The 12,036-nt window shown below is 40.0% G+C and overlaps 1 protein-coding gene across 2 annotated transcripts in view; it reads right to left on the minus strand.

Annotated features, from left to right (window-relative positions):
• The window catches only part of LOC120542724 (cytoplasmic phosphatidylinositol transfer protein 1-like), a 161,456-nt gene that overhangs the window by 9,810 nt on the left and 139,610 nt on the right, over nucleotides 1–12,036 (minus strand). Inside the window, exon 10 of one of the 2 annotated variants that reach the window (XM_039775362.1) lies at nucleotides 4,379–4,478. The exons of the other annotated variant lie outside the window; for it this stretch is intronic. Within the exon in view, the coding sequence (XP_039631296.1) occupies nucleotides 4,379–4,478 (100 nt within the window). The remainder of the gene's footprint in view (nucleotides 1–4,378; nucleotides 4,479–12,036) is intronic. 2 annotated transcript variants of the gene reach the window in all.

The following is a 12,036-nucleotide window of genomic DNA, read 5'->3' on the forward strand; positions in this document are numbered from 1 at the left end:
CATTTTCAGTAGTAGCATTCATTTGCACTATCTTAGTAAGTAGGGGGCATGATCCTGTGAAGCTGATTGTCTACTGCAGTGGTGTCCAAGTCTGGTCCTGGTGGGCTGCAGTGGCTGCAGGTTTTCATTCTAACCATTTTCTTAATTAGTGAGCCATTTTTGCTGCTGATTAACTTGTCTTGCCTTCGTTTTAACTGACATGACTTAGACCACTTAGTTGTTTCTTTTTCCTTAATGAGCAGCCAAACAATAATGAGACACAAAACAAGCTGCCACATGACCAGATAACCTGAAAATAAAGAAAGGTAAAGGTCATGTTGGTCTGCTCAGGTCACCAAAACATCTTGACAGTGGTCTTAGAAAAAAACAGAAAATCAAAAGTCTGCTGTGGCAGAACGAGACCAGCAACAAGTCTTGATATTCAATAACGGCTTGAATTAACAGCAAGAATTGGCTTCTCATTAAGAGATTGGTTGGAGTGAAATTGGCTGGAGTTTGAAGCCCCAGTTCAGCTTCTCATCTGTCTGCTCGGTTCACATCTCAGTTCTATTTGGCTGCCATTCAATGAAGAAATGAATCAACTGAATCCTTAAAAACATGGCTATTAAAATGAAGGGAAAATGAGTTAATTAGCAGTGAAAACTGCTGGCTGATTAGGAAAAGGGTCAGAATGAAAACCCTGCAGCCACTGTGGTCTTCCAGGGCCAGAGTTGGACACCCCGGTCTATAGTGACATACCTAAAATCTGATATCCAATAGTCTGCGACTGACTAGGATAGAATCGAATGGACTAGATTTTCTCGTTAGTCGAGGGGTGGTCTGTGGCCGCAGGAGACTGACAACCAATGAAGCAATGAATAGTCATCTGGAAGTACAATGCATAGAATGTAGTGACAAGTTAAGGAACAGGTATGTTTTATACCTCACAAACAAAAAAGAAGGTCTTCTGTCTGATGTCTCATATTTGACATACCATAACAGAATGTAAAAAAGAACTGAACTGCAGAGATTCCTGCAGAACATTTGGTAAAGCACTATTCTATCTGGCAATACATTACTGGCTGTCAGAAAAGGGGGCAAACACAACTGCACTGGAAGATCGGAGCTCAGCCAGTGAATGTGACATGACCCATGACGAAAAGCTGAGCAGGCACATCATCATGTAATATGCAATACCCTGTGCTATTCAGAGGAAATTGCATTCATTGGTTGATCAACATTCTCTCTAGTTTCATAGTAAAATAAAAAAAAAAACAAAATTAATTCTGAAGCAGTAAGTTCTATGAAGCCACTAAAGGGACATGAGCAAAAAAAAAGAAACCTATTTGTCGTGTGCACATAGACACTTTTTTGCATGCATGTTTTCAATGTCTCCATAACCTTTTCAGGGAAACAAGCCTTTAGAGCTCAGAATTTACTTCAAATGTCAGGTTACAAGCATTCAAATGATGTCATTGTGGGAAAGAACCAGCTCAAAATACAGGGCTATGAATTCCATGTCAACTTTCTGATAGGCTACAAAATGAAACAGCTGTGGAAGCTACAGAGGCAGAACAGATGTCTATCAGAAATATACAAAGCCCCTAAAGGGACATGTGTATCCCAGGATCACTATCGTGGTCATTCGCAAAAAGATCTTGTGATCTTGGTTTTTTTTTTTTGCTTGTTTAGGGGCTCTATAAAATTCAAACTATTTTAACATGGCTTAGCAAGAAATGAAGATCATGAAGCACATAATAAGGCACTTGAGTAAAAGTCTACTAAATTCACGTAGGCATTTTGAGTCCTGGTCATTGCAGAACACTGTGTTCCATTTCATTTTAGTTTTTAATCACATAATATTTGCTTTTAATGTAATATGGACTTGCATGAATCAAAAAAGTGTTTTCTTTAATTTGGAATTTCAGATAATGACATCATGGCACTTAATGCTGAGACGATAGGGAGCTTTAGTTCATTTGTGTAAGTGATTGACTCCAATGCCACCCACAAAAATCATCCTTACTACAGAGTTAGCTGTTTTGTTTTCAGTAGATAATTCCAGTGATATGAAGTAATACTTCTCTGTTACTTCCTAGTTTGGCACTGCCAAATGAAACAAATATATTCTTAACTGCCACATCTCATGTAAACTTGTAAAGATAAGCACAGAGCCAAAGTACAACTGTTCCATATATATATATATATATATATATATATATATATTTATGTATATATGTATGTAGGGCGGCACGGTGGCGCAGTGGGTAGCGCTGCTGTCTCGTAGTTAGGAGACCCGGGTTTGCTTCCCGGGTCCTCCCTGCGTGGAGTCTGCACGTTCTCCCCGTGTCTGCGTAGGTTTCCTCCCACAGTCCAAAGACATGCAGGTTAGGTGCACTGGCGATTCTAAATTGTCCCTTGTGTGTGCTTGGTGTGTGTGTGTGTGTATAATGTATGCATGTCATGTTTACACAAGAAAACATGGAATTTGCTTTCTCAGGTACATCCAGCAACAGAAAGAATTAAAACAAAAAATAGAAGCAAGACAGATTTAAAACTTACACAGAAATTCTAAGAAGTTTACATAATTAGAGAAAAACCATTTTTTTTTTAAATCTGCTTCTATCAGTTTTATAGTACATTTTACCTAAAATGGATACACGATACATATGAAAAAAAAATGCTATGCTTTTGGAATTTTTTTTAATTGTTATCTCTCATAATCCATATTAAAAAGACATATGGTACGGGGTTAGGAGGGAATTTCAGGAGTGGTGTGGATTTTCAAAGTGACTGTTCTCCCTGATTTACTGTAGTTAAGTTTGGAGTGTATTGCGTCTCTATCATCAGTTGAGATAATTTCCTTTTTTTTTTTTTTTAACATTGCCCTCTAGCACAAACTTACCTAATCCACAACATAACATAACATAACATAACATAACATAACATGGGCAACACACTGTTGCAGTGAGTAGTGCTGCTGCTTCCGTATCTTCGGTTCAAGTTTTGCACCCAGCAATGGTCAATGTGGAGTTTTAATGATGTTCTCATGTCTGCATAAGTTTTTTTTCAGGTATGATTTAAACACATAACCAACGAGGTGTTGGCTAGGTTAACTAGTAGTTCCAAAATGGCACTGTGAGAGTGTGTTGCAACAAAACATATCACTCTAAAACCTGATAAATTCCAATCAGGGTCATGGAGGGGATTAGGTTTGCCAAATGTCAGTCCATCACTGGTCCAATCACATGGACAACCAACTCACAGTCACATGAGGCCAATGTAGAATTTCCATTTAATGTAACCCACATATCTCTGGGGATGATGGGAGAAAACCCAGGCAGACTAGGGGAGAACATTCAAACTGCTTAAGGAAAATGGCCAGGCACTTGACTATGCTGCCTTTTACATCCATTATTATACTGTATATACTATACATGTATATCTTTACAATTTTAAAACAGAAATGTTAAGTAAGTTATTCAGGGTTATGAAATAAGAGAAAGATGGAGAATGAAAAGGTAATGTGAGGGTGTAAAGTGTAGTACTCTAGCTAGTATACTACAATGCCAGTGTCTAACTTGAATCAGCTATTTGAAACAGATCAGTATAAATTTAAGTGATATATATATATATATATATATATATATAAATAAATATATTAATCTAAATTGATTCGAGAGGAACCCATTGAGGAAGTTCAGGCATCTAATATGGATGCCTCCCTGTGGAGTTTTTACAGGCACAGCCAGCTGAGAGGAGACCTGAGGGAAGACCCATGGCTTTTTGGGAGGATTATATCTCCCCGATAGACTGGGAACATCTTGGGATCCCACAGTATGAGGTGGCAAGGAATATATGGGCCTCAATGCTAAGATTGGTATCCCTGCGACCCAGTTTCAGATAAGCAGTGGAATATGAATAAATTAATTAATCTAAAATGATTCATAATAATTAACAATCTAAACTAAACAGTTCTAGTTTGTTTTGTCAGAACCAGGGCTTGATATGCTTCCATGAATTTGTTAGGGCTTTATGAGTTAAATAAGCTATCCAGCTCCATCACAGAATTGAAGGAAACTAATCATCTTGTGCCCATGCTTTGATGGTATGTCAATGTCTGTTACCAGACAGCATTGCATATTTTACACCGTGGGACTGAAATAAAATCATCCACCATGCATAAGGGGGGAATGTGTAAGCTTCACAAAGAAAACAACAACCCAGGCCCCTGCAGCTGTGATACAGAAGCACTAATCACTGCACCACAGTGCTGCCCCAACAAAGCCTAAAAAATGAAAACATTAATGATGATAATAACACAATTAATAATGAGTTAAATCAAAATAATCAAACTGAAAAAGTGATTAAAAAATAGAAAAGCAAAACACAAACATACATTGTGGAGCAGGAAGGCAATGTCTCTTGGTATCCCAGTTTTTGGTTTGTTGCCACTTGCATCTGAATCTCAAATTTACGAGCATCTTCCAACGACATGTCTGTGAAAAAGTTGCATTAGAGGCCTACAACTGCTCTCTGGCTTTTTTTTTTTTTCTGGCAAAGAAGACAAAATAACCTAACCGGTGGTCAAGCCTTTGAAAAAAGGTTCTCTGGGCTAGCCAGCCAGTCACAGCCAGCACACCTGCATTTAACATTTTTTCCTTAAAACTATTCTTCAGCCACGTTTAATGCAGACTGAGTGCTGCATAAAATCACTGCATGCTACAAATTAAAAATTTTACATTCAGGGGGAATGCTGCATAATAAGCCAGGTTTTATCAGACCAGACCAAATGTTTAGCTGAATCTTCCAGGCCCCTAATCATGTTCTTTGCACTGCAGAATACTAAATGTTCACGCAAACTGCAGGTTCGTGACAGCTAATCTTCCCATCACAATCTTGCACTACTGTATATTTGAGTTTTCTTCATGAAAGTATTACTGAGCTATACATCTGCTGAGGTCATGTTAACCTTCAGACTTTTGTCTCTTTTTTAACGAATGATCAAGATTTGTTCTGTAGTGGCATTAAGTAATACATAAAATAATACTTCATGTCCACAAAAGGAAGCTTTAACAGCATGTCGTGTAAAGGTCCTTCATACTAGGGTAGGATGGTTCCTATGGCTGTTGCACTAAAGTTCATTCATTTACCCTAAAGGGAACTAGTCTGAGTCCCATTTAGTGGAGTAGAGAGTCTCACTTATTCCCTGGATGCTACAAAATAGACGCTGGTGTATTTTGGAATGGCATCTGCACCTTTCAAGTGGTCAATCCAAAAGAGAAGAGGCAGGAATGACCCAGTGTTGGACTGTGGACCTCACTGTCAGCTTGAAGGATCTGTGGCTGCCAAAGGCTGAAATGTTCCTGGGTCCCTGGCAGTACAAAAGTGAACTATGAACCTACATACAATCCTAATATAGGATATAAATGTCCTAAAGTTGACTTGGAAGTGGGAGGTAGAAGTCCAAAGGCTCACTGGCAAGTAGAAAATGCACCCGAGCAAATGGGGAAGGTGAGATCAGTGTTAGGGAAGTTTGGTATGGAATGGAGTAGCAGCTACAAACCAGTAATCTGTATTTACAGCACCTGCCAATAAAGGGCATACAGCAGTTATGTGTTGTGGACTATTAGTGGTGCTCACAAGTCATCCCCATGCCTAAAATACCTAAATAGGCCAAAAATATATGTGGGATTTGTTAAGGGAAGGTTATGTTCACAAAGGAGAACACAAAGCTTAATAACAGAAAAAACTGTAAATGTACTCCTTTAGTGTCTATCTAAAGATTTAATTGTAACTTCTGTGACAGATGGCCGCCCCGGCCATGCCCAGCCAGGACGCCCCTGCAGCATATGTTCTAGGGGAGCAAGCATGGGAAACACAATATCTCCCCCTGGACGCCAGAAGGCAGCCTCCCTGGGTTGCAGCGGTGCCTCGTACTCCTGCAGGGCTTCACGGGAGTTGGAGTTTGGTGCTGCCTTGTTGGGTACCGGAGGGCAATAGTTTCGCCATACCCGGAAATGCAGCCGGATGTTGGCAATCAAGTACCTAGAGCACTTACGAGTACCTAATAAAAGGAGCCTGCAACCACCACTCATTGGCCAGAGTCGGGTGGGTGAGGACGAAGCTTAGAGGAGGAGTGGTGGTGCTGAAAGAGAGAAGTGTGTGGTGTGTTTTGAAGTGCTTATTTGTACACTTGGGACTGTGTTGTGCCTGTGGGGATTACGGGGAAGACGTATCCCACGGGTGAAGAATAAAAAGTTTGTTCGTTTTTATACGTGCCTCCGTGTCCATCTATGTTGGGTCAGGCACCTATATAGCGCTTTTGTTACAGTTCTTATAGGGTCACTGGTTGTACTGGTCATTTTAATAACCAAATTTACTTCCTTCTTAGCTCCAGTAGCTTACCCTACTCTACTATCTGCTTTCTCTACCTCCAGCCAGCTGAGTCTGTGTCCAGCAGTCTTCACAACTCCTAGCTCAATGGGATACAAGTGTGAATGGGGCTTTCTTGCCAGATCCCTCAACTACTTCCAGTACTGTGATCCACATATCACATAAAAGCCTTAGGGCTGCCAATAAGAATCTCCTTCTATCGGCCCCAGGTGCTCTGCCACTACTGGGCTACACCTACTATAGAAATGAATATGTTGTGCCACAAAGAGCCCAACTATGTTATGATGCGGTTCCACACTGTCACTGGTCAACCTGGGTATTTACTAGGATTTTAAGAGGGGTTTGTCACTGACCTGGGGCATCAAAATGACCTGTTTCTGCTGGTAGTATGTAGGGTCACCTTCAGCTTTCATTTTAAAATATGTATGACACACAAAAGGCTTCAAATTATGAATACACTTGAGGCCTATATTTTCGATTTACTGCTTGCATTTACATGTAACTTTATGAAATTTAAGAATGAAGGAGTGAAGAAAACACCAAAAGCAGAATTATCTGACCATACAGTAGGGGCTCATTAAATCTATCTCTAATCTCTTGTTTACATAAAGTATGCGTTTGAAGTCATTAAAAATACCATTTTTACATTGAATTTAGCTTCACTTCCACCCTGTAAACAAAATATAAACATAAAGCAGTGCTGGGAATCATTTCCACTCCTTTTGGTTTTATGCAGATGACACTGAAGGACATACTGTATTTAATTATAGAAAATAAAGGCTTGACCACACTATTTTTAAAATAGAAATGTAGGAGAAGGAAAAAAAAAAAAATCACTTGAGACCCCCCACCACAAGGTGATCTGACAGATAAATTATAACTGTTGGCTATTTTAAACACTGACCTACATAAAGCTGCCAAATCACAACAGGCCTCATGTCACTGATCCAACCTGGGTCCAAATTCTTGGAAAAATTCCCACCCCTCCTCAACCCTTTCCCCATTCAAACTTGCTAAAGTGCATGATGACAGACTGAAAATCAATACTGCGGTGGTACTTTTTCCTGTGACATTTATTACCTCAGTCATGGGCAAACAGCAGACATCCTTTGGCTAAAGGAAGGCAGATTAAAAAAAAAATCTTTACAATCTTTACCGAAGACCACTCCACCTGACCACCACCTGAGAAATCTGAACTGGCTGCCAGCCGAGTGCCAACTTAGTATATGAAGTCACATACACATGCGGTTTAACCTATTTTAGAAAACATCCGATCCAACATGTCCCAACTAGACAGTCCACTCATTACTGCTAGTACATACGTATAAGGTAACTAAGAAGGGCCTCCTTTATAGGGATCGGACCTAAGCTTAAAATGTTTATTCTCTACAGCAGTACAAAAGACAGAGAAACAAAAGATTGGGTAAGAGTTTTAAACTGTTGTACACTGTTTAAATCTTTCCTTTCGCTACCTTGTGCTATTGTTTTGTTGGGTTCATAAGAATTACTTTTGAATGCCTTCAATTTTCCTTGATCAGCTCCTCCTGTCTCACCGGTACACGAGAAAATCCACACATATGATATACCGTTCGACTCGTCTTGATGTATGGTGTGCTCATGCAAGGTGCTACACTGGATCCAGATGAATGTTTAAGCACCAATCGGTTCACCCTGTTTAATCGAGCAAGCAAAAACAAACTTAACACTAGAATTACTTTGATTGGGTAGCATCAGATCGGGTGTGAATTTATACTGGCGCTGTTAGTTAGAGTCAGATCGGTGGAGGGGGGTGGGCGATGGAGAGCGTGAGCGTGACTGAGAGAATAAGAATGAAAACAAAAGCTAACTTTTAGAAATGCCATACATTTACAGCTGATCTGACGCTGTTCATTATCAAATAATATTGCATTAGAGCAACAATGTTTTCTAATTGGTACTATTCAGGTCATAAAAAGATTTCTTCAAAATATCACATATATTTGTCTCTTTCTTTTTTTTCCGGTGCTGCGCTGACATCATGCACCAGAAGGCGTGAGCTCATTCGGTGTGGCAGGAGCACGCAGGTGGCCGGTTGCTTGTGTTACAACAAGTTTGACTTGGCAGCGTTCAATGCACATGTACTGTGCAAGGCATGCACGGGGGCCATTGAGAAAAGAAGAGTGTTCATGGCTCACCTTGCAGGGGAGCTTCATCATCATTTCTTACAAGAAAAGGCGATGGATAAAGCAAAAGAGGATGCAACATCAACAAGCTTCTGTTCCAAGACTGCCACTTCCCCAGTCCCTTCAGTGTAATAGTAACCACAGCATAGAGAGAAGTGTGTACATTGCAACAGGTACACATGTTGTAAATGTAGAAAGGACGGTCCTTGTGTGTGTGGGAACTGTTAACATTTGGATCAGATTATTGCATATAACGCGAAACTGACCACTCTGTACAGTACTATTCTTACCTCTGCATGTCCTGGAGTACAAAAGAAACAGTACTGTACACCCAAAAGTGGACACTGGCAAGATCAAAAAAAAAAACGAGGTCACTGATTACAAGTGCAAGAAGGTGTGCGAATGAATATGAATAATATGAATAACGTTGCATCAGTGCCACAATGTTTTCCGAAATGTACTATACAAGTCATAAAATGAGTTATTCCAAATATCACATATACATATGTCTCTGTTTTTTTGTCAGTGCGGCTTTGACATCATGGACCATAAGGTGCATACTAATTCAGAGTAAGCAGAAACACTCAATAAAACTGAATAAAAAAAAATTCAAATGATGGTGAGATATGAAGAAGGCAGATTCATCAGCGTTTGTGTGTCAGCTTTTATCCGTCCAGATCAGAGAATTTGCAGTCCCACTGTCTCAAAACACCACTCGCTCGCATTTACAGATATTCCCAGTTTCAGATAAAAAGTAACTGTGTCAGATCTGGGGGGGGTGGGTATTGTATCTTGATCGTGACTGAAAGAATAAAAGTGAAAAAAAAAAAACGTAACTTTTACAAGTACTATAAATTTACACTGGCTGTTACAGACACAAATCAAATGTGTGTTTTTATTGTATTATATTAACAGTAAGAGCAGCTCATTACTCAAGACGGTAAATTTGCCGGGGAGCTGGTTTCAAACTCACGACCTCAGGTTTATAAGTTGACAGTTCTAACCACAGCACCACAGAAGCTATTGTATTCTACCTACACCTTTTGAGAAAGTGTGCATTTGATATTTGGCCATCAGCCTTCACACATTATACAGTTCATGTCTACATTTTATTTATTACTACAACATGAAAAACGTTACAATTCTGGGTAGCTCACTCCCAGATAATCAATCAAGGCAGGAACTGGGAGAACTTCTTGCCTGTTCTGAGGCGGTGGGGGGGATGGTATAACAGGCTGTTTGCTGCTTGGGCTTATCGACACATTTAGAAGACAAAAGATGCTAACGGAGAGGTGTGAAGGGATTTAAGGTGGGACGGATTTACAAGTTTTTTCGTTGGCTCTTGTAATTCTAGTGTTAAACAGCATTCGATGGCGAATATAAATCAAATAAAGTGGCATTTCAACGATCTTGCAACGCCTTTCAGATTTGGACTGGAGCTCCGTCTCTCTCAAGTAACAGTCCATAATGAGACAACACCTTCGGTGAGGGTCTCATTGGCTGATCGTTATTGGTGGAGTCAGTTGCCCTCACTGGGCATCTTCTTTGTGCTGTGAGGACAGAAAGAGATGATACTCCTACTGATAGTACCCCCTCTCACCCAAGGAAAAGCCAGAAGGGTTGATCCTCTGATATGGATGTCCAACAACAGTTATGCAAGGTGCCAAGCATGTTGGGGTGGGGTTCCCCCCTACTTTTGGCCCTCTAGTCCCAAAAAATATCCTCATAATTGTTTGCCATTTTTGGACCACATTCTGTGCAGGAAACTACACCCTCATCATAATGATTAAATCAATAGGTGTCTCCAGCAAAAATGACCAGATGGACTTGAAGATGTGCATGCCACATAAACAGATCCAAGGGGTTCACCCCATAATGGAATACGAGAGATCAAAGTCATTCCTTTTCACAAAAGTTAAAAAAAAATGGGGGGATTGGTAATATTTTCATGTGATGTGTCATTTTATTCTATTTCATGGTCACCAATCACACAATGTGATAGTATTTTGTTATATCTGATTCCTTACGTGTGGTCCTAGCTCTCTAAGAGCCACTCCCCAAAGGCTGGATTAATAACGTTTATCTAATCTAAAAATGAACATTTCAAACATCAGCATCACTTTGGACTATTTCAAGGTCAGTGGATAAGAATATGATATTTTTAATTTTTGATCCTTTACTAGGGGTCTGGGTGGCTCAGTGGTAGTACTGTTGCCTTACAGTAAGGAGACCGGGGTTTGCATCTCTGGTTCTCCCTTTGTGTAGTTTTTTTGTTCTCCCCATGTTGGCAGGTGTTTCCTCCCACAGTCCAAAGACATGCAGGTTAGTTGAATTCCCATTACGTAAACTGGCCCTATTGGGTGGTTGGTGTGTGTGTGCGCGTGTGTGCAATGGACTGGCACCTTGTGCAGGTTGTGTTCCTGCCTTGTGCATTATGCTAGCTGGGAAAGGCTTCAGCAGTCCCCCGTGACCCTCTTTAGGACTAAGTGGGCTAGGAAATGACTGACTGCCTGACTATTAGAGATCTGGCCCTCTAATGACCTCTACCATAGAGTGAAAAATGGCAGATTTCTATTACAATAAAGAATATTTATACTGTAAACATTTCAACTGAAGTACACAATTCAAATTTCTGATGCAACAATTCTTCTTTATTTATCATAGCAAACACTGGAAGCGGGTCAATTTAAAAGCCTAAAGTCATGTCTTTGTCTTTCATGTCATGTAGTAAATCTTAGCCTTCAGAAAAAGCACTTGTGCATGTGGGGAGAATGTGTGAAGTCCACTGAGGAAGTTCAAATCTGTGTGGTGACAATACCACCCTTTGATAACTCCTAGAAAATACAAAACCAAAGCCACATAATTCCAGATCATTCACTCACCCACTCACTCTCGTTCTTTCTTTCTCTTTCTTCCACACTAGCATTTCAATGTGGATTCTAAACATCTTACTGCCAAGTCCAGATGTTAACTTGGCTGAGGCATAATTTCCATGAAATCTGATCTCATTCTTTTGGCAGTCAACATAAATCTTGCCCATGAAATCGCTATAACCAACAATATTCCAAATGGGTCCAGGTGGCAAACAGAACATTGTTGTATGTTTTTTTGCTACATAGTTCTAGATATATAGGGTGGCACATTTGAAAGTAAGCCATATCCTGGCATATTGTTATCAGCTCATAGCTTTTATTAGTCAAGCAAAAAGACACCTTTTATTGGCTAACTTAACAGATTATAATATGCAAGCTTTTGAGGCAGCTCAGGCCCCTTCTTCAGGCAAATTGACTACTGCTGCTGCTTGACTTCTCATCGCATCCATAATGGCTAACACTAAACTCAGAGCTTTTGTAATACAAGTGCGCAACCAGCAAACAAAAACATCCAAGTTAAAGGATAAGTTTGGTATTTTTCAAGTTGAAGTTATTTCTTCGCAAACACTCCATATACTGTATGCATTCAGGGCCAGATCAAGACCTTTAGAGGTCCTAAGCACTTA

Source organism: Polypterus senegalus, chromosome 13, assembly GCF_016835505.1.
Source record: "Polypterus senegalus isolate Bchr_013 chromosome 13, ASM1683550v1, whole genome shotgun sequence".
Lineage (NCBI taxonomy): Eukaryota > Metazoa > Chordata > Cladistia > Polypteriformes > Polypteridae > Polypterus > Polypterus senegalus.